At 53.3% G+C, this 22,213-nt stretch overlaps 1 protein-coding gene across 2 annotated transcripts; it reads right to left on the bottom strand.

Moving 5' to 3' along the window:
* Positions 1 to 442: 442 nt before the first annotated feature.
* On the bottom strand, positions 443 to 6,605 carry OSR2 (odd-skipped related transciption factor 2). 2 transcript variants are annotated; one of them, XM_056332000.1, is made up of 4 exons: positions 6,324 to 6,605; positions 2,654 to 3,380; positions 1,932 to 2,031; positions 443 to 1,189 (listed from the first exon to the last, which is right to left on the bottom strand). In XM_056332000.1, exons 2-4 carry the CDS (start codon positions 3,307 to 3,309, stop codon positions 1,115 to 1,117), a joined length of 831 nt encoding a protein of 276 aa, XP_056187975.1. In that variant the 5' UTR covers positions 3,310 to 3,380; positions 6,324 to 6,605; the 3' UTR covers positions 443 to 1,114. The 2 variants fall into 2 exon arrangements, with proteins under 2 accessions (XP_056187975.1, XP_056187974.1); XM_056331999.1 differs by having other exon boundaries at positions 443 to 1,271.
* Between the last annotated feature and the right edge of the window lie 15,608 nt (positions 6,606 to 22,213).

A 22,213-nucleotide genomic window follows, 5' to 3' on the forward strand; every position in this document is an offset into this window, starting at 1 on the left:
CGGCCCTCCTCTGTCTGTCCCCCTCTCCGGGAGCGACCTTCGCTGGGCAGCGCGGACGGAGGGGGCCGTGGGGGGGGTCCCCGCTGCCCGCGCCACCGCTCTGCGAGGGGCCCGCAGGGGCCGCGGATGAGCCCCGGGGCGGGGGGGCGGTATTTGCGCCTCGCTGTTTGCGTCCAGAGCTGTCGGGAAAGAATCGTCTTCTGCAGGATAAAGTCCCTGTCTACGCGGGCTGAATTGCCCGTGTCCAAAGTCTACTGGCAGGAGGCTGCCTGCTGCAATCTCCGCGAGAGGGATGACTTTTACAATATATGGGCAGATTACAAATAAGTTACTAATAAGCCGCTTTGGCGTAAGAACGGCTCTATGCATTATTTCCTAAGATGTGTTTATTTGCAAGTATTTCTTTCTTTCTCTTCTTAAAAAAAATAATCGTTCTGGAAAATAAAAAGTACAGAAGTTAATATTTAGACATTCATACTATTAAGTAATAGAGCTATAAACTCTCAAATACGGCACTTTCATTTTACTTAACAATAGATAACACAACAGCGACAGCGAAACAGACCAAACAAAAGCGATCACCAAAATTGTTGTGACAGTACAATTACCCGGCTAGGAAATTTATTCAATATGCTTTACCACCGCATTGACACAGCAGGAAAAAGAAAGCCCAAGTGTTCAGAGAATAATACAACAAGGCAAGAGGTATTTGGAAAAAAAGAAAGGATTTATTTTGAAATACACTTTTAAGAGATACTTTGCCTCCCCCATTTGTTATCGATGTGCATCTGACACGACGATACAAAACAAACAAACGAAGAAAACCACATTCTGTACAGAGCTCTAAAATGAGCCGCGAGTATCTACAAGATGAGCTTTACGCCTGGGTGTGGGTTGGAGAGGGGCCCGATCCTGCAGTCCACACTCTCTAAACGAGTTTCGCAGACATGTGGTAGGAAAGCTTGGCCCCGAATCTGCGTGTGTCTCCGTGTCTGTGTGTGTGTGCGTGTCATGAGTTCCTACAATACAGTCCTTGAGTAAAATGGGCAAGTTGGAGCTGCCGGAGCGGGCGCGGGTCCCTGGCTGCTCTAGAAGTCCTGCCGCGGGGTGTGAGTTAGACTGTGCCGCCGTAGATCACAGTTTCGCCTGAACACTTTGCCGCACTGCTCACAGTTGTAGGGCTTGATGTCTGTATGGGTAAGAAGGTGAGTTTTCAGATTACTTCTTTGATTAAAGGTTCTTCCACATGTGGGACATTTGTGTGGAGATTCCTGTTCAGATTTGAAGCAAGCAAAGGATTAATCCTTCACAAACTACCTGGTTTACCGTATCACTGCACTTTTTTCTTATCGCAACGCACAACTTGAAATATCGGGGTTGGACACGAACGACAGCAGCCCCGGGCGGACGGCAGACCGCCTCCCTCGCCCTGTCCTGCCCCAAAAGCCTTATTTTCTATTCTCGCTCCGTGGCACTTGGCGCTCCTGGGGCGCACGGAAAGCGGCCGCCGCACCGCCCTCCCGCTCCGGGGCTCCCGCTGCCCGACCGGTTGCGCGGCGGGGCCGGCGGGCGAGCAGGGCGCTCCGCTCCGCACCGTGCCTGCCGCCGCCGAGGCAGGGCTGGAGCCCCCAACGAAAAACGCCTCGAAGCAGCGGCGTGGGCAAAACCAAACCCGGGCCTCGCTGCCCGCCGCCAACCGCGTCCCCGACGGCTTTAAGCCCGTCGCCCGCGGCCGCCGTTTTTCCGCGGGTCTCCCGCGGCCGTTGAGATAACCGCCGGCCGCCTCCCGCCCCCCGGGGAAGCACCGAGCCGTCAAGTGCCGGAGCCCTCTCGCTCGGCTCCGTAGCGGAGCCCCGTGCCCCCGGCAGCCGCCGCCCCTGCCCCACGGCGGCGGCACACGCGTGGAGGAGGCCGGGGAGCGCCGGGCTCACCTGCATGTGTAGGGTTTTGTGGACCGCCAGGGTCCTGGACTGGCAGAAGCCCTTCCCGCACTCCTGGCACTTGAAGGGTTTCTCTTTGGAATGGATGTACCTGGAAGGCAACCCGAGGTGTGAGCAGCGCTGCCGGATGCGCGGGGAGCACCCACCACCGGGACCTGCTCCCCCAGGCCCGGCTCCCCCCCAAACGCCCCCCTCAGGACCCGCTCCCCCCCACCCCACCCTCAATTCTGTTCATGGTGAAACTCCTCTATCCGTTCAAAACATTCGCAATAATTCCTATCGAGGCGTGATGGCACTCTCCGGTGACAGATCGGGACAGCATGTGCTCCGCCGGCCGGAGCCAAGCCCGCTCTCCCCCGAAAGCAGCGCGGACCCTCCGCCTGGCACCGGCCGCGGGTGCGGAGGTGGAGGGGGGCGAGCGGGGGGGCGCCCAGCTGTGCCCCGTCCTCCCCCCCGCACCCCCCAGGCCGCGCTTCGGAAGCATAACAACCCCGGGGGCTTCACCCCTGCCCCCCCCCGCGGGTGCCCGTCCCACGCGGGACGCAAGCTTTGGGTGCCCGGGTCCCTCCGGAGCCGGAGCGGGGGGGTTCCTCCTGCTGCCCTCCCGGCTCGGCCCGGAGCGGCTCAGCCTCACCCCCCCCCTCCCACCCCGCGGCTCCTCCCTCCCAGCCCAGCTCCCCGCGGCACGGCCCCCGGTCGCGGTGGTCCCTCACCGGTGGTCCCGCAGGTGGTCCTGCCTCCGGAAAGCCTTGTGGCAGATGTCGCAGGTGTAGGGCCGCTCGTCCGTGTGGGTCCGCTCGTGGATGAGGAGGTTGTAGGACTTGGTGAAGTGCCTGCCGCAGAACTTGCAGATGAACTCCTTTTTCGTCTTGGAGGGCAGGCGGCCGCGGGAGGGCTTCCTGTCCGGGGACAGCTTGCTGATGCCCGACAGGGGCGAGGCCAGTCCGGGGCTCAGCTTGGCGAGCTCCCCCACCTTGGGAGGGTCCTCCTGCGTGGCGGCCACGGCCAGGTTGGCAAAGTCAAAGCGGGGCCTGTCCTTGTGCAAGGCTGGGAGGACGTGGGCGATGGCCCCTTGCTTGGGGTGGAAGAGGTGCGTGGCGAAGGGGAGCGCGGGGAAAGGGAAGCGGGAGTCCACCAAGCCCTGGGCGGCCGCCATCTCCGTGATCGTGGAGCGCGTGATTTCATGCACATTGGGGTAGCCCAATGTCCAGTGGTTCATGTGCATGGTTTGCACGGCGCTGAGTCCGTACAGACCTTGCAACTGGTCCACAGCTGCGGGGAAGGTGTTCACAGCCTGGAGGAAGGAGTAGTTGGTGAGTTGCAGGGATGGGTGCAGCGGGATGGGGGCTGGCAGAGCCTTGCTTCCCATCTTCCCGGGGCGGGCGCAGGCCGGCGGCACAGCCGGTGCCTCTGCTGGGCTTTCGAGACGGGGAGAAAATCCTAGGAAGGAAGGAGGGAGAAAGAAGGGGGGAAAGGCTTTTACTGAGAGCAGCGTGGTTCCCCTTAGCCGAGGCGAGCGCAGCGGCGGAGCCAGGGAGGGCCAGGCACGGCTCCGGTGCGCGGCGTCGCCGCGGCCCCAGCGCCCCGCCGCAGCCCCGGCTCCCCTGCTCCGGCGCGGCCGCCACCGGCCCACCGGCGCGATCGCTTCGACCGGAGAAGCTAAAGCGTGAAAAACCCTACAAAGTATCGCTCCCAGAAACACACACCTCGAATTAAAACAAAAAGGAGAAAACGCAGCGCCGAGCAAACCGAAGGTGCCGCGGATTCAAATTAAACGAATCGTGGAAAAACACACCAGGAACGGAGCCCGGGCCGCTCCGTTCCCCGCCACCGTCCCCCCGCAGCGCCCACAGCGGGGACCCCCAGGGCCGCCTCCCTGCGGCCCCCCGCGCCGCCCTGGCCCCCGGCGTCGCTCCCACCCTCCGCCCGGCCTCCCGCGGGCGCGGAGGCCCCGACCCCGACCCCTCCTGGCTGAGGCCTCCCCGGGCAGGAGCAGGGTGCTCACGGAGAGCCGAGGCAGGCCCGGGGGGCGGCGGGGTGGGAAGCGGGGGGGGGGGGGGGCAATAAGCCCCGCGTTTATCCCAGCTCGGCTGCTTATTTTTCTTCCTTCAACAACTCATTTATCAAGATAACCGAGGGAGCGAGAGGCAGCTCCTGCCCCGCACGCACACCTCCCACCCAGCCCCCCCGCGCCGCAGCGATCCCACCAGCGGCGAGGAAGCGGCCGGCCCGCAGGGAGGCCTCCCTGGCCCGCCCAGGGCTGCCCGGCAGCCCGGCACGGCGCTCGCCCCGCGGCCGGCTCCCTCCGTCCCGCAGGGCCGGGAAGGACGAGCGCAGCCCCGGCGGGACGGAGCCGTCCGGCCGAGCTCCTCGCACCCCCTCCGCCGTGCCCCGGCCGGGAGCTCAGCCGGAGCGGCGGGGCCGTGAGCTAATGAGCGGTGTGTGACTGTCAGAGGGTTTCGCTCAACCCATTCAACCGCAACCGCCGGGCCCCGCTTCTCCCGCCGCCCGCGGGGACCCCTCGGCGCCCCCGGAGCGACGCTCCCCTCCCGCGGGGCAGGGGGCACCGGCGCGGGGGGCAAGCCCCTGCCCTCTCCTTTATTTTCCCCTTGTTTTCGGGGGTGGGGGTCTCACTTCCAGTAGCCGGGCGGCTGCCATGACCCAGGAAAGCGGCGAAAGCAAGCGCCGGGGTCTCTCCGGGCCTGTAAACAAGAGGTAGGGCCGAGGGTGCCGAGCACCTCCCGGGATTTAGGTAGAGGGGCTGGTAATGTGTAGTTTCCAAAATAAACAAGAACCCTTCTCACACCCCCCCCTCCCTCCTCCAAAGGTCCTAAAACAAAACAGCCAAAGCAACCACCAAAATAAAGGGAACTCGGAGCGCAGAGCAGCGCCCCGGGAGCGGCGTCCCTGCCCCTCCGGGCCGCCGCCGCCCGCCGCCCTCACCGCCGCCACACGGCCCGGGCCGCTCCGCTGGCGCCCTGCAGCCTCTGGCCGGCAAGAGACTTTTCGATATTTTTCCAAAAATAGCGTTCGTCCCCGTTTGTGGCACTGCACCGAATTGGCCCTCCGGGTAAAAAATACGGCAACGCAGCTGGGTGTGAATTGCGGCGCTACCCACCCCTGTTTTCGTTTTCCTGAATCGCGGCTCCCCGGGGTTTCCTCCGCTGCTGCCCAGATTTTCCCATTTGCGATTGTATCGAGACCGGGGACAGCGTTATCGATACCGCCTATTATCTATAGCGACCTTTTTTTTTTTAATTATTTTTTTTTATTTCGGGGGGGGGACGACACGGTGATTTTATATAGAGAGTTATTTTTAAAGATGTCGTAGTGTGAGTTCCTATTCGTTTTCCGCCAGGAACCGACCCAGAGGCAATACAATCTCTTTTCGCGGGCTACTGCCGCGGCTCCTGCCCCCATCCCGGGCTGGCTGCGCCTGGGCTCGGGAGCCCCCGGCTGCGAGCCACGGCCGGGGCGGGCGCAGCGTTTCGGTGGGGCACGGCTCCGTCTTGTACAGCCGCCTTCGGTGGCTCCGTGTGCGGATGGCATTGCGCGGCGCTCGTTTTCGTGTCAAAGAACCAAGTCCGAAAAACTATTCCGAACACGAAATCCATTATTTTAACGCAGACACTTCAAACTACGCTGTCGTCTTAACCACGGTACACCCGTTCCTATTTGTACTAGGAGGCAACTCTATTAAATCCTACCAAAAAGGGGCCAGAAGGTGCTTCCGTGCATGATTTTAAGGCTACTTATAGCAAGGTGCGGGGGGGGGGGGGGGGAAAAGTCAACCAAAAACGGATGTTACTTAAACCTTGGCACTTCCTTTTCCCCTTCCATTCAGAGCGCTTAATTAAATTAAGCCCGGTGCCTCGGCGGTACACCCCTCTCTACCTGCTTGCCGCCGAGCTGCGGGCCCGGCCGCCGCTCCCCTTCCTCCCGCGGCGGGGCCGCGGCCGTGCCCCGAGGGCGCTGCCGCCGTTCCCGGGGAGCGGGTGGGCCCCGGGGCCCCTCCGCTCCTTGCCGGCCGCGGCCGCCGCTGCCCGCGCAGCCAGGTGTTTCCACGGAGCGATGACTTTCTCCGGGGTCAGCCCCGGCGCCCACGCACGGAGCGGCCCCCCCCCCCCCCCCGCGGGGGACTCGGCGTGCGGGACATCGACCGCGCGCTCCGGGGGCCCCTGCCGCCTGGCCCCGCATCAACGCGCCCGCGGAGTGCGGGGGGAACCTGCACCCCCACCGCCGCGGAGCTGCAAACTGAAAGTAACGCCGGAGGCCCCGCGCTGCCCGCCGAGGGGACGCTCCCCCGCCCGGGGCCCGGCCGCGGCCCCGCCGCCCCGCTCCCGCCGACGGCAGCGGGCAGGGCGGGCCGGGGGAGCCACTTACCTACCGCAGCCGGCTGCTCCTCCCTGGGCACAGCCGAGGCGGCGGCCGCGGCACCTTCACGGAGACATTAGATCCACAGCGGGGGTGCTCAGCGGGGCCGGGGCCCGGCGGCGGCCGGCATGTTGCGGAGGGCTGGGCGGCGGCTGGGAGCTCTGGCTGCGGCGGTCCCGGCGCCCCGGCATAGACCGCCGCCACCCGCCCGCAGCCTCCCGCCTTCGACCCCGGCGAGGCTCGGCGCGAGTCTGAGCCGCCCCCTGCCCGGTCCATCACATTTCAGCGGTGAGTGGCGTGGAGCGCTGTCCCCGCCCGCCCGCCGCCGCCGCCGGCCCACCCCGCGGCGCGCACAGCCCCGCGCTCGGGGCCGCGCCGCTCCGCCCCGACGGGACGGGACCGCCCCCGGCCCGCCCCGCCGCGCCGGCCCCACTGTTTACTTGTGTTTGGGTAGCAACTGGGTTTTAAAGGGGCAGGACGCCCCCCGCTTGTCGTGTCCCGTCCCGTCCCCCGCGTCACCTAAGGTGACTTCTCCCCCCGAGCGCAGCCCGGCGCCCCCCGCCCCGCTGCCGGCCGCGGCCGCGGGGATTTGCGCGCCCCCCGCGCCGCACCGCCCGCAGTGCCCCAGCCAGGGTGACACAGGCGGCGCGACTTGCTTGAATACCTAAAATAACACCCCCAGACCCAGGGCGTGGGGGTTCTGTTGCCGCCCACGTCTCCGAGGGGACCTGTAGGTGCAGGTGACGCTCACGTCCAAATGGCTCCGCGGCCGCCGCGTCGGGTCGCCCTATGGACCGACGCTTCAGCGATTCGGCTCTGCCCTTCAGCTGCTATTTAGGCAGATTCAGAAGGACAACCTGCGCCGAGGTGTCCCCATGCGCGGTGACTAAGCACAAAATCTCTACCTGGAACAGACAAATAGTTTCGAAAGCAGTTTCGATTTATTACCGGGGAATTTGCTGCTAAATGGGGCCTCTGAGACCCTCTTCGAATTTCTCGATTGAAGCACTGTGTTCGGTTTCGTCGTTAGCTGCAATACTGTTGGCTGCAGACGGCGAATTTGGGTTGAATTTTTATCTGTAACATTATCTTGTTCTGTGCGTTACTTAAATCATGTACGGGGAACTTATTGTATAATCTGGACTGCAGATTGGAGGTAGGCTTTGAGAAGTATACAAAGATGACGGAAGAAATGGCATTTAAAAACAGCTTTGAAAATTTTTCACTGTAGAGTCTGTGCCGGCTAATTCGAGCCCGCGGAAGAGAAGAGGACGCAAGTGACGGCTGCATTGGGATTTTTTTTTTTCCTTTTAGTATACAGGAGGAAAAAAAATTAATCAAAGAAGGGGAATAGGAGTCGGCAGAGGAAGGTCTGGCTGCGTTCCTCGCAGGGCAGCGCAGCCCAGGCTGGCGGTCGGGCTCTTTTTCATTTCTTTTGATAAAGTCCCGCTTCGAAAACGCCTTATTTAAATCCCAGTCGCCCTAAATAAATAGTATGTCGTCTGCTGGGCAGTGAGGACATCGAGGGTCACAGTTGCGGGAGAAGGAGCCATTCCCGCGGACAGGGTGCGCGGTGGGTGCGGGCGGCCGCGGGAGCCTGCGCGGGGCGAGGGCTGGGGGGCTCCGGCACTGCGCGGGGGAGGGATCCCCATGCCCTCGTTGTTTTGCTTTCCCGAGCGAGGCCGCTTGCTTCAAGAACGAAGTGGAAAGGGGACTTTACAGCAGCATTTTCCGTCCCCCACTGCTGGCTTGGGGATACCAGGGACTACCCCCCAGACACAAGGATCGGAGGGAGGTTGTTTGGGGAGAACGGTCATTTCTTGCCCTTTACAGCGAGGAAAAATAAGCTGCACTTGCTAGGGGAAAAAAAATAACAATAACAAAGAAAAACCGGCCCACAATCAAACTCAGCTAACAAAAAAACCCAAACGACAACAACCTCCCCCAAACGACCAGGCAACGAAAAAGCCTCAAAGCGGAGGGAACTGGGGAGCGGGGACGGGGGAAGCCGGGACACGGAGCGGTGCAGAGCCGCTGCCCGGGCTGTTCGCTCCCCGGCCACTCGTGGTACTTTTCGGCTACACCGAGAGCGGGGAAAGCCGCCTTCTTCCCGCTAACTGGCGGCGCGGCGACAGCCCAGCACGTCTGCGGAGGCAGGGAGCGCCCGGTGACCCCGGGGCGCCGCCGCCCGGCCCGGCCCGGCCCGGCCCGGCCCGGCCCGGCCAGCAGGTGCGCGGCGAGAGCTGGCGGCGAGACCCTCCGGCACCGACGCTCTGCCCGACGCCTCCGCCAGAGCTCGGGGTCCCTCGGACGTCGGGGGACTCCGCCGCAGCGGGCACCCGTCGGGCAAGGGTGACACCACGGGGGGGCACAGGCCGCTGCGTCCCGCCGGAGCCCCGCACTTCCGCGTCACGTTTCCACGTCCACCCCGGGCGGGCCCCTCCCGCCCCCGCGGGCCTTCCCCCCGCCCGGGCAGACCCCATGGCCCCGCTGTGCCCCGGACGGCCGCGGGGCACTGCCGGGCGGCCCGGCGGGGCGGGGAGGGGGGGCCCCGGAGCCCCGCATCGGGCGGCGGCGGCGGCCCACGGTGCTGCAGCGCCCCCTGGAGGTCGACGCGGCGCCCTGCCCGCTCGGCCAGCCGCCGGCACCGGCTCCGGCCCGCTCCTGTCCCGCGCCCGCGGCCCCCCGGCGCGCAGCCCTGCCCGCACCGCCCGGGAGAGGGGGAGGCGGTGCCCCCAGAAGAGGGGGGCGGCAGCGGCGCTCTCCGCCCACGGGTGCTCCGCGCCGCCGGCTCCCATCCGCGCGTCCCGACGGTGCCCACACCGCCGCGGTCATCTCAGCCTTCCCCCGCTCCCCCGCGTCCCCTCCCCCCCCCAAAAAAAACCCGCGACCACCCAAACCCCAACAACCCAAAGTATCCGGAGCGCTGGACTCCGTCCAGGGCAGCAGGGAGATAGGCCGTGTTTGCTTTCGCTGAGAGGAACTGATTAAAGTAGATCCTCCGCTGGCAGCGCAGCCTGGGGCAAACGTTGACCACCCGCCCCGTCCTGAGCACGGAGCGCACCCGGGGAGGGGAGGGGGGTGCGGCGGGCCCCGCCGCGGAGCGCCCGGCGCGGCTGCGGTGCGCGGTGCGGGCGCGAAGCGGCTCAGACCTCAGCAAACCGCCGCTGGTAGCAGCGGGCGGCTGCGGTCGCTGGGCGACTCATCCCCGCTCAAATGAATGGGGCAAAACCTTCGGTGGGAGCCCCGGGGGTGCGCCCGCAGCCGGCGCCGGAGGGAGAAGGGGCGGCCGGAAGCGGAGTCGGCGCGTCCGGGTGTTGCTGCAGCACCGACCCGCGGGGGTACCCGGGCCGGCTCCGGCTCATGCCAGGGGCCACGCCGAGGGAAAGGGCCGGGAGCACGGCCTCCGGTGCAGGGCACCCCCGCACCTTGGTTAGGGAGGCGCCCCGACGGCTCCCGACGGCCGCTGGCTCGGGGAGCGCTGCCGGGGCGCGCAGGGCAGAGGTGCCGCCCGGCACCGAGCGCACCTGCCGGCCGGTGCCACCCCCGGGCTGCCGCCCGCCGCCCGGCCAGGCCGGTGCTGCCGACGGCTCGGGCTACACGCGCACCGAGGGCTGGCTTAATCGTTATTATTATTATTATTATTATTATTATTATTATTATTATTATTATTATTATTATTATTATTATTATTATTATTTAACAGGAAAACGGTGACCGCCCGTCGATCTGGCATCTGATTCCGGTGGTGTTTCTCGGTGACTAAATCACTGCCTATTTCACTCAGATTTATTAGGGTGGGATTTTTTTGTTTTGTTTTAATGCACCCGTCAGGAAACGCCAAGGTTTCACGAACAGGCGGAGACGGCCGGAGGCGCGGAGGCTGCGGGGGACACCGCCGATGCGGCTCCCGCTCAGCGTCTCCCTTTCCACTCCCTCCCCCCAGACTCAGGTCCCCGTAAAACCTCCCCGTGATTAATTGCCACAAAAGAAGAAAGCAATTAAGCACACAACGACCTCAGCGGGCTGCACCTCTCCCGCGTCTCGCACAGGCGCGCAACCCCCGCTCCGCCTCGCCCGCCGCCCGTGCCCGCGGTCCCCGGCTGCGGGGCTGCCCCCGGGCAGCAGGGAGCGGGGCGAGCCGCCCCGCCGCCCCCCCGACGGGCACTGCCAGCGCCGCCCGCCCGACGGATGCCTCCTCCTCGCCCCCCCCTCGCTGGGGAGCACCGAGGCCCCGGGGTGGGGGGGAGTGTTGCTTTTCAGCAGCCGCCGTGCCCCGGCTCCCCGCTCCCGTCGGGTGACCGCCCGCCTGACGGGCACACCGGGAGAAGCGCCAAAGCGGCCTCGGCCGAGGCCAGCGCTGCCATGTGCCCGGCGGTGGTCACCCCTCGTCCCGCGGAGCCTGCGCGCTGCGCCGCGGCGCAATGGCACGGTGCGGATGGGGCGCGGGAGCATGCGGGGGCGGCCGCCAGCACCGCGGGGACCGGGCCGAGGACGCCGCCCGCTGCGAGGCTGCCGCCTTGCCCCGACGGCGGGCCCCGAGCCCAGGAGAGCCGGGGCGGCCCCGGGGGTCTCCGTGGAGCCAAGGCACAGGGGCTGGCACAGCCGGAGGGGATGCTCTGCCCCGGCCCTGCGGACGGGGATATCCGTCGCCTGCCGGGAGTGTGGGTGCCCTGCCCCGAGGCGAGCCCAGCACAGCCCAAACCCGCAGCTTACTCCCGCTCACCCCAGCCTGCTGCCTGCTGAGCTCCTCGGGGAAGAAGAAAAGCGTTCGATAAACGCACTCTTCTAGCTTAAAGCATTCCTTCCTCCGCCATCAGCAACGAGATGGTTTTGTGGTGCCTGAAACGAGCAGTTGTCAAGACAAAGAAATACAACGTGCCGTACTTTATTATAGTTTGGTTTTAAACCATTTGGCTAAAGTCTTTCCTGCCGTCAGGGCTGAAACACTGAGCAGGGCTCTTGCCTACAGCCACAGCTGGGAGCACAGACAGCCGTCACACGCGAGTGGGCCCCTTGCTTATCGCTCCATACCTTGCCGCGCCCCTGGAGCCTAGGGACTGCAGAGGGTCCCCGGCCTGGCAAGCGTTGCTTACTCTCGGGTGGTGGCATTTTACCTCGCTTGGTGAACGTGCCAAATAACAGCCCGCAAGGTGGAGGGCGGCGGGGCTTGGGGGCCGCCTGCCTGCTGCATGGCCACGGGTTCATGGGCTTGGCTCCCGGGGAAAGGGGGGCTTCAGGCACTGATGAAGTTCTGCAGCTGCCTCGGGCTGGAAGGATCGTGAAGTTTGTAATCTCTGAGCCAACTGTTAGAGGGGAAATCTAAGAGAAATATTGTATGAAAGCAATAAATTGGTTTAAGAAATGCAGTTGTACACTTGGTCACATGCCTCGTAACTCACCTAGGACGTGAGAACTCCAAGGCAGCAGAGAGCAGGGCCCATACATCTTGTCCTGTGGTGTATATTAAATAACTCCTTTTCTTTTTAAGAACTTTCTGTATCCCAGCAAATAACTTGTTTTTTGTAAATAAAATTAATACTGTAGGGTGAAAGTCAGCAAACAATAGAAAAGCTCAGAGGGTTTTTTCCAGTTGTAAACATGCAGAATCCATATGGTCATTACATACATCTGTGGGTTAAGCACTGATTTGTTTATGCAAGCCTGATGCTTGTGATACTCTTAAACTGGGACTATTCTGTTGAATATATGTACACTGTAATCCCCTTTTACCTACCCTCTGCATGTGTGTTTCCTGTTTTCAGCATGCATTCTCGATGTGTAAACTGTGGTGAAGGATATGTTATAAACCAGGATACTACAGAGCATTTCAGATATTTTCAGAGCATTACAAGCATGGTGCAAGCATATGCAAATCATCATTTACAGATGTGCACAATGTCTGTATTAATCTCTGCATGTTTTTTCAGTTGTTTGTGGCATCTAATTCAAAGAAAAGGACAATAATGGATATTACGAAAAAGTACCAGTTGTTCCCGGGCAGACGCACCCCTAGAAAGTACAGACAATCCTCACTGATGAAACTCTATGCTTTTTAATGAAATCAGGATCTTTTAAAGCGAAGCTATTGAAGATTCCTGAAACACAAGGAAATCAAGGGAAAACTTACCATGGTAAGGCATTTGAAAACTCACATGCTTAAGTTCATTGCTACCCAGGACAGTACCTAAGCAGGTGCTTCAGTTTCTTTATGTGTCAAAGTCACCTGCTGATTGTGTGTTTTACTGCTGGTTTAAAAGACCTCCTGAATCAGGGCCATTATTTTCTAATTGTGTCATAAAAATAAATAAATGAATAAAAGCTTATAAAAAACCCAAGAGCAGTTACCATTCTAGGCAAGATTTTTCATGGTGCCTGCTTTCATGTCCTTTTCCGTGAGTTAAGTTGTTGGCACCCAGTCATCTGCGATGACCACCTTGTTTCTGCCTTAAATGCTGGTGTTCCCCTCACTTCTCCTGCTGCCACTTCACAGCACCACTGTGAGCACCATCCTGTCGGGTGGAAGGACGGCTGCTCCAATACAAAGTTTGTGCGTGTGATGCTGACTGATACACTTGGGAGATTTTTCAGAGCAGAACAGCTTGGATCTAACTTGCAGCATGGGAAAAAGAGCCCCTTTCCCCCATGAACTCTCCACAGCCACTGTGGAGAAAGATCAGGGCAAGATCATTCTGGAGTACAGAAAGGTTGTACAGTCAAAGAAACAGCTGGGAACAGGAACAGATCAGTTCAAGAATGTATCTGAGTTGGGCAGGGACCAGTCAGAAGACTTTTCGGTAAAGAATACTCTTCGATCTCCCTTCCCCTTCCCTTCCCTTCTGATCCCACCGAGCCCTTCAGATGGCAACACGTGCACCCAGTCCGTCATGGCAGACAGTCTCTGGTCTCTGGGTATCGTGAGCCAGCGACAGACAGAACGCATGTAAAACCAGGATGAATCTTGAGTTGAGACCCAGCAGTGGATTTCCACCTCCTGTGTTCATGGACTTCTGCTTTCTGTTCCCGTGCTGATACAGGTCCCTGCTCAGAGGACTGGCATGCCACTTGCTCTCCCTAGTTCCTTTTCACAGACCCCTCAGAAGTATCTGAGAGACCTACACAGGCTGGTAAATGGTAGGATGAAAACTAGAAAATGGATGTTTCCCCTGTTCTGTCCATACTAGACGTCCATCTCAAAAGGACTATCAACAATTATTGCAGATCTGCCTTGTTTGTGCTAATCATTTCATTTATTTGACCTGCTCACCCATGATAGGCTGGTGAAAACTGTTAGTTCATTATGCTATTCTTTTGAACACCCCTTTGGGAACTGTTTCCAAAAAAAATACAAATCCAATTCATTTCGGCACCAGAACTCATTTTAACACCAGAGAAGTGCTGAAAGCTGAGGATGTTACACTGCAGCAGAAACAGAACTGCCTCAAGGCCTCTTATTCTCAGCTTTTCAGATCAGTGAAGAGGGGAAGGAGATACTGTCAGCCACACTACAATGTTTCACATGTAATACGTATTCCCCTTTCCCACTTCATTTGTCCTGATGATTACTGACTGTTAAATGCAACCAGAAGCTTTTGGATTTCACTGTTGTTGTCAGGCTGCCTGTCTCTGAACTGCTGGATGGACCCACCTGTGCGGAACAGCACTCTGCTGTTTTGGGAGGCGGGGTGTGCGTGGAAGGGTGACCCTGGGACAAGGAATGCTTTGGAATGACAGTCATCCCGGCTGTGATGGGAGCAAGGATCAACGGTGTCTGCAAGACTAGAGGCTTTCAGGGAGCCTAGGACAGTGCCTACGGAGAGTTGTGAGGAAGCCTTCATCATTAACAGAAATGCTCAGGACAGAGAAATCAAAGATAATTATAGTAAGTGAAAAAATATATTCTGGATCCAAGAAAGGCCCCACAAGAAGACTCATGAAGCCACCTGAAAGGATTCTTGAACAAAATGTATCTTTTCCTTGAACTATCTACAAAACCTGAAAATAGAGAAGTCTCCATGATTTTGGCTGGAGGGCTTTGACCAGTGTGGTGTGGTAAGAATTTCTATTGGGAAGAAGTGTCAGGTAAATATAACAGTGTGTTTATTTCAGTGGGAGCTGGTATGAGAGTCAGTCGGTGGCCACAGCAGCAACACTGACACTCCTGAGATCTGAAAAGACCACCGATAAAGGTCATTAGCTAAGGTTAAGCAGGGTTAACCCTGACCTTTCTCCAGTCTCCAAGCAGACAGCTCTTAAGCAAATACAAACCGAAGTTATTAAAGAACTTAAACAACTACATTAACAAAACAGAGTGAAGCGGAGTCGGAATTGCAGATCTGTTTTATTCAAAGCATAATATTTATAGATGACAGATACTGAAAGGCAGCAGAACTGGTTTTAAGGACCATCCCTGTACCTAGATAGTGGAGGCACACTTGAAAGCATTTTGTCTTTTGAACGACAGTGAGACATGAATTTAAGTTTTTCAGAATGAGTATTTTAATTCCTATGTGCTTGGTTAAGAAGAATATTAGAAATACTCGACTTTCTGTTAGAGTTGCAGGTGGAGCCTGAAAAGCTAAAAGGTTGTTCAAAGCATCACTTAAGTCTGATCTAGTTCAGCATTAGTCTAATGTTATCTTTTTTCCCCTTCAATGGTTTCAAGAAGATATATAAAACCAGACCAGAGCTAATGTTTACTTTTACAGCTAATGGTTCCTCAAATCTGAAAGAACTTCTAAGGAGTAGATAAAAGCAGCTGCAGAAGTAGTCTAGAAATAAACATCCAGAAGAAAACATAACTGCAATCAAAGTTCCAGCTGTTCTCGTCTTAATTCTTATCAGTATTCTTTTTAATCAGCCACTTTTTGAAATCAAAGGCTTATTTCCAACAGCTTTTGTCCATATATATATATATATAAGTCCCTTGAAATATTACAGAAGTTCTGTTTCACATCAAAATAGTGTACATTGTCACTGAAATTATTAATTTTCTTTTCCTCATCCCCCATATTCACTCTGGGCCCCTCTTTTGCATCTGGCATGTGTACTGATACTCAAGATGACAAATACTGATAACTGCGAAGTTGCAATGCTGCATACTTCCATAAGGCAAAGCTTAGCCAAAGTTAGTCATTGATTTATGTCCTGTATTCTGTTCAACAGCACAAGTTTTTTTTTTTCTAATTCCATACCTTTAATCCTTGCCACCTTCAACCTAGTGTGTGTCAAATTTCCATCTTATTGTTGCAGCTGTGGTTTCTTAAAATGAAAGTACGCTTCTTGAAGTCCCTGACACATTCTTAAGTTTATTCACAGATTTAAATGCTCAGTTGTTCAAAACCGCCTGAGCTCATTAAAATGTGATGGTGTGAGGTTTTTGCCATATTAAATGGTTGATACAGAGGTTTTAAAAAACAAATGAGGGATGCTGGGATGACTATTTTTATTCAGCCCAATCTGTAGATAGTGTGGTAACTTAGGCAGAGATCATAAGCCTAGTGTTCTTTTTAGCGAAGAGGTTATTTACAAAATACACAAGGCAGAAAAAGCTCTCCCACACATAAAAAGCCTTCTGCAGGTGTACAGATGAAAGGAAACAAACTCTGCACTGTCTAGGTACCATGTTACTTAGGATGACTTCATGACCCACAGCAGGAGACAGCCCACAAAGCAGATCAGTTTCAGAAGAATCTATATGCTTACAAAAAAGAGCTCCCAAAAGTGTTTTTATGATGACCTTCACTGTTTTAAGAGAGCACCCAGCTTCCCTGTGCTCTCTCATGAAAGATGGACCAGAGGCAAGATGCTGCAAATATTCCTCCACGAGCTTGCAAATGAGTCCTCCACGCTGACCCCCGCATGTTACTCTTCCTGTAGGCGAGCTGGTGAAAAAGACCGTACCTTTGCTTCAGCCATTTCCATTCAAAGTCCAGCGCAGTAACTCAAACCCGCTTTTATCTTTTTTAAAAGCTAAGAGGTTAGTGTTTTCCACCAGAGCAGCTGAGACATGTCCCATTCCAGCAAAAGGCCAAGAAAATAGCTGAGAGCAGTAACAACTTAAACCGCTGCAAAAAACCTGCCAGAGGACATCTGTCAAAGCCCAAAGAGTTCCAGTTATGTATGATTTCATTTGATCCCAACGGCTAAATAATGTACAGGAAAGATTTAATAATGTTATGCAGATTATGTGTGGAAATGTAAAAGGAACCGAATACAATGCCAGTTTGAAAAATCTTCATGTGCTCATAGCACTGTTATTGCTGCACAGTCAGAAAACACAGCTTGAGCAACAGACTATGATAATAAAATTAAAAACTGGAATTGCTAGAATATTTACTCAGGTGAGACTATTTGATTAAAAAAAGATGACTTAATATTTTCCCTCTGCCAGGAAATTATCAGTGGAGGGAGCCCCATTCCTGTTTCCACCACATCAGTTCCATTGCCATGCGAAACCCTGATAGTGAAAACGTGGTAACCAAGGATCGCTGCTCACAACACTTCCAAGTGCCAGTGCAAAGCAGACTTCAGCTACTAAAAGAACAACAAAAATGAATGGCCCCCAGCTATACCTGCTTGCAAGTTTGACTTACGGCATCTGACTGAACTAGAACTGCTGAACTACAGGTACGGTCCCTTTTGCCAAGTCGCTTCCAGAAACAGTAATTTCTGGCAGAGAGGGGAAAGAGGCAGCTGCAAGGGTGATGTTAATGGCCACCACAGGATCTGCCAAATGGTGCCTGTCAAATCTTTTGGTAGTGTAATGCTCCAATGCCGTGTGGCACAATTTAAATACTGGCAAAGGAGGGAGTATTAAACAGGATTCTTAGCCAGGATGGCCATAGGCTTCATCATTAAAAAAACAACCTGAAAGCAGAAGCAAATGGATCCTATCTGGTAATACCTAAAAACCTTTGTGCAGACTCTCACAAAGGAAGCAAGTGTAATGTTTCCTAGATTTCTTGAGGCTGGCACTTGCAGTGGCCTTTCTTTGGCTGGTGCTTTTATCTCCCTTGGGACAGCGGTTATAGTTTTAGCAGCTGAAAACTTATGCTCACCAGTTTTTCTTTCAGTGGAAGGATATAAGACTTCTCCTTCCAATGTTGGATCTTTATTTGCAGAGAGTTCCAGCAGGTTTCTTAGGTTTCTCATTTCCTCTTGCTATTTCTGCTCTCATCTGTTTTGCAAATGGCCACCATAATGTTAAGCTTATCTAATGGCCAGGCCTCTGGCTGGAAGAATGCCAGCAGCATTCTGAAAATCAGTCATCTGAAAGCATTCAGAGGAGATGGCCATCACCTTCTCCCTGAACCTCAAACATAAAACTTCTCTGATAAGCACATACTCCAATGCCATGAAAAGCAAGAGGTTACTCTTAAATTCAGATATCACTAACTGGCTTCCTTGGGTGACACTTGGACACTCTGCTGAGTTAATCTCACTGTACAAATAATATTTTTTTTTTTTCAGTGTTTGGAAAAGATACTGGTTGTACATACACACAGTAAAGAGGGAGCGCCCCCATGATGGCTTCACTGTGAACGCAGGTTTCATTCTACGGTTGGTTCTCCTTATTTTGTTAATTGGGATCCTTTTTTTTCCTCACTGGCAGGGTGTAGTCCAAGGCCATCTGCTCCTGGCTTTTGACATCAGGCATGGCCGTGGCAGTTCCTGCCATCAGTGAGACTTAGGGGCTTTGTCACATGTCCTGCTGAGAAAAGTGGCAAGGGCAGAACAATTTTCTTTCCCTTGGTAAGGGGAAGTCTGCAAAAACAAAAGATTTGTTGCAGGTCTTTATGGGCAGACATACACACAGGACAAAAATCTCATGAATTTTGCTACTGACATCGGTGAGTTCTGGATTTTATTCAAAAGGAGGAATTCAGTAGGAGTACTAGGTCTCCAATTTAGAAACTTGAGAAGAAGCCTAAAAAACCGACCAAGGTCTGTCTAAGACAATCTGAGGACACAACATGTAGCAATGAAAATTGACGTAAGAGCTAACAAGCTTAACCTTGCAAAAAGAAAAACAGAAGTTTGCCATCATAACATTTTTTAGTTCTGACCTGAGAAGGAAGAGCCTAGAACAGCTCCTATAGATCCTATAGGAGGACCAGTTCTGTAAGGATGGGTTCTGTGTGGAAAAATCATCCCTCATTTGGACTTGTTTCCCCAAGGAGGAGGAGGAATTCTGACCTGGTGGGAGATAGAAAAGAAACAGGCCCAAAGGAGCCAACCGCAGTATGAAGACACCTACACAACAAGTGATGACCCTTTGGAGTAACCTTACTTTGGAAAGAGGACTGACAACAGGAGGAGAAAGATCTGCTGGCTGCTGCAACGTCTGTCTGAAGGGCTGGTTCTGTCAGCGCCAACAGAGAGAGACCTCCTGAGAGCCTGCTGGGAAAACAGTGTTTCCCAGCTTCCAGGGATCCCGCTGTCTCAGCGCTGTGGGATCTGCTACTGACCACAGCGGGAAGGCTGCTGAGTCAGCCGCTGAGCGTCAGTCACTTTCCACTCTGATATACCAGAGGATGCAGGAAGCTGAGAGGCAAGAATGCATGACAGCACTAGAGAAGGTGTCATAGTACACAAGGTAAATGCCTTTCTGGAAAAGAATTAAAGAAGTCATACATTTAATACTGTTTTATTAGACTACATAGTATAGCTTAGCTTATTTATTTTGAGTAAATAAGAACATATTTAGAAGGAAGATTTATTTAAGCAACTGTAGTAAAAAAATGAAGCTTAGAACAATAGATATGTAGGTATAAACCAGCACGGCTCTAGGGGTGTCAGCTGGTGACTTACATGGGCCGTTGTTCCATTGATTAAACCTTCTTAAGGCCGAGGAATCCAAATCACAGCGATGTGACTCCCTCCAGCTCCTAACTCACGCTCTAAGGTCCTATGTTAGCCTTCCTGTCTTAAGACTAAGACAAACAAAAATAGAATTTCTGGAATCCATTTTATTTCTGAAGGATATTATTTAAAAACTAGACTGCAAGAAATTAGTATCACAGACACACCACTTAAGAATCAATTTCCTAGAAGCAAAGCAAGTTTGGGGAAAACCTCTCAAACAATCCCCCTTACTGTAAGACACCTGTTCTCCTTAAAACCCTTTTTTTAGTGGAAGTCACCCCAGCTGAATTAAATTTGTTTCCCTTGGGCCTGCATTTTCCTTAGCCAACACAACAGCTGCACCATGTGGAGATGAGCCACAAGAAGTGTAACAACACATGTTTGTGATTGCTGTATCAGCTTTGGCAGATTTAAGTGCAGAGGTCTTTAGCTGCCTTCTATTAGAGAGCCAGCTTTACAATATACACAACATCTTGCAAAGCAGTAGCAATAATATATTTAGTTTTATGTATTCCTTGTACATGCTGGTACAGTAAAACCAGAAAGGAACTGACTATTACTTATAGCTATAAATATTGTATTAAGCACAAACATTTTCTTTTGCATGTAAAAGCAGGAACAGAACAGGAGGATGGGTTAACTACAATAAAATCCCCTGAGACCCCTGTGCTAGTTGTTATCCAGTCCTGCAGAGACACTCAACCATTCAGAATGTGCAGCAACCCTGTTATTTCAAAGCTGCAGTAAATTTAATCTCTCCAAGAAATTGCTGAATTCCTGGAAAATAATGCATAATCTTGGTTCAGTGTGCCTTTTTTCCCCCTCCCCTCATTTCAAGAACAGGTGCCAAAAACTGGTCTTGTGGAGCCTAATTCAATATACTTTAGAACACAAGTTTTGAAGTCTGCTTTTGAGGCACTTAATTAAGAGCTGTTGAATATCCAACACCCATCAAAACGAGGTACTTGTTTTTGAAAGGTCAAGATAAATGCCAATAATACAGCAGAGAATCAAGTATTTGTGTTTATAATGTGTTGTTCCTGTTACTTTATGTAAAATGAGTGCAGTGTATATTTGTTAGTATTCTAACACTGTCATGAGACTTTAATCTTCCCACACATTTTCTCACTTAAAATTGCTATACCATTGCATATTGTATAATATGCAATGCATATTATACATTGATATTGTAATGCATTATACATTAATATGCATTGCATATTATACAACATTGCATAAGCTACCCTGTGACTCTGAGCAGCAAATTTTCCCACTGTCTAAAATTTCAGATGCTTAGTATCTATTCCATGATAAGGGGACCACTTCTACACTGTTTGTCTTCTGACTGCATTGTTCCTAATCAAATGAACCTATGACCCATTATTAAGAGGTTATGTCAAATAAATGATAGTGTCTAATGTGATCTGCCTCCAATTTTGACCTTTCCATCATCCTCTTGGGAGATGAAGCAGGCCGAGTATGGAAACACTAGTCAAGCAAAAATCTGCGTTTATATTCACATTCCCATGAGCAAATTAGACTCTTCTTTGAGAACTGATCACCAAAGTAGTATATTTGAAAGAAAGACTCTGTTGATGTTAACAGATTTTGGATCAAGTCCTAGAGATTTTCTGTCTAGTTTGAACTGCATAGAGCAAGGATTTACCGTCTACTAATCTTAGCAAAGAAGAGACACAGTATATATCAAAAGATATAGTTTGCTTTTTTTTCTTCTGTTTCAGTTTTTCATTGTTTTACCTGGTACTCAAATTAGTACATTCATTTTAAAGTTAGCTTTAAGGACTTTATACTGCATATTGCTAATCCGGTAAGAGCAGCTTAATACCACCAGTGTAACAAATTAGATGATGGAACTACAGAAGAGCTCAAGGATGAAGCAATAAAAGTTGTGTACTGGCCAGTTCAAGGTTACACAAAAACATTGAGCTCTTTCTTGTTTAGAAGACATTGAAATGTGATATATGAACACAAAAGAAGTAATGTCTTTAAATCTTAAAATGATTAGCAGTTCTACTCTGTAGGGATCTATGGGAGGAGATGGACTCCACCCTCAGGAAGATAAAAGACCTCAGTTTTCTCAACTGGAAGGAGTGATTCATTTTAGGTGGAAGTGGTATGCATGTGATATTCCTCATGTGGTAAATTAACTGTTTCCATTAAGAAAGCTCCAAGCATATGGAATTGCTCTGTTTTCCTTTGCTCTGCAGAGAAAATTATACCACCAGAACATTTTCTTTTTACTAAACCCAGCCCGGGTAAAAATGGGCAGTGTTGATGGCCGTTGAGAAACAATTTTTTGGTATTAAAGAAATCCATTAATCTTCCACTGTTTTTTTGCTTGCAACTAAGAAAAGTTATTTTTAGTAAAGGAATAGTGGAAAAAGATTAGGTCTCAAATTTAATGGCGTTCAGTTAGCTCTCTAGATAGTAACTTGCTTTATGTTTTGCTCTGTTTTTATAGCCTGACCTATGTACACTCAGTCACTTCAAAGTTTTGTTTTCGGCAGAAAGTTCCCTTGCTCAGTAGTGACAGTAGTTTAAGTACTCATCCCGCGTAGTGGTGAGGGTGCCATAAAACTCCCCTACTGAACCAAACTGAACCTGATTAGAAAAGACTCAAATCAGTACATCGTATAAAGCTGGTTCTGTGAAACATTATTTGCTGCTTTGCTGTTTCTTTAGTACACAGTCTGCTTGGGGAAGGCTTCCTGCTGCTTTTAAGAGCAGAATGGGAATGTAAGTGCAAATCTTAATCTTTTTCTTGTTTTGAATACATTTCTGCTTTCCATGGGATCTTATCTTGTAATCAGACCCATTACTTCAGAGTCAGTCATGAAATGGCTGTTACGCCACTGAACTTCTTTGGTGAAGTTTTAAGACTAGAATTGTATTTAGTTTGGGGGGGGTGGTGGTGTTGGTTTTTTTCAAGTGTGACTGTATATGTTATATGACTAGCTTATTTGGACTTGAATTGTGAACTTCTGGCATGTTTTGATTGGGAAAGGTTGGAA

This window comes from Falco biarmicus, chromosome 3 (genome assembly GCF_023638135.1).
Source record: "Falco biarmicus isolate bFalBia1 chromosome 3, bFalBia1.pri, whole genome shotgun sequence".
NCBI lineage: Eukaryota > Metazoa > Chordata > Aves > Falconiformes > Falconidae > Falco > Falco biarmicus.

Bases quoted from the DNA above. Each gene is read 5' to 3' on its own strand.
- OSR2 (XM_056331999.1), bottom strand. From the start codon at position 3,309: ATGGGAAGCAAGGCTCTGCCAGCCCCCATCCCGCTGCACCCATCCCTG. The intron at 2,032-2,653 runs GTGAGGGACCAC...GTTGCCTTCCAG, and splicing joins GACCACCTGCGGGACCACCG to GTACATCCATTCCAAAGAGA. The intron at 1,272-1,931 runs GTGAGCCCGGCG...AAATCTGAACAG, and splicing joins ACAAAACCCTACACATGCAG to GAATCTCCACACAAATGTCC.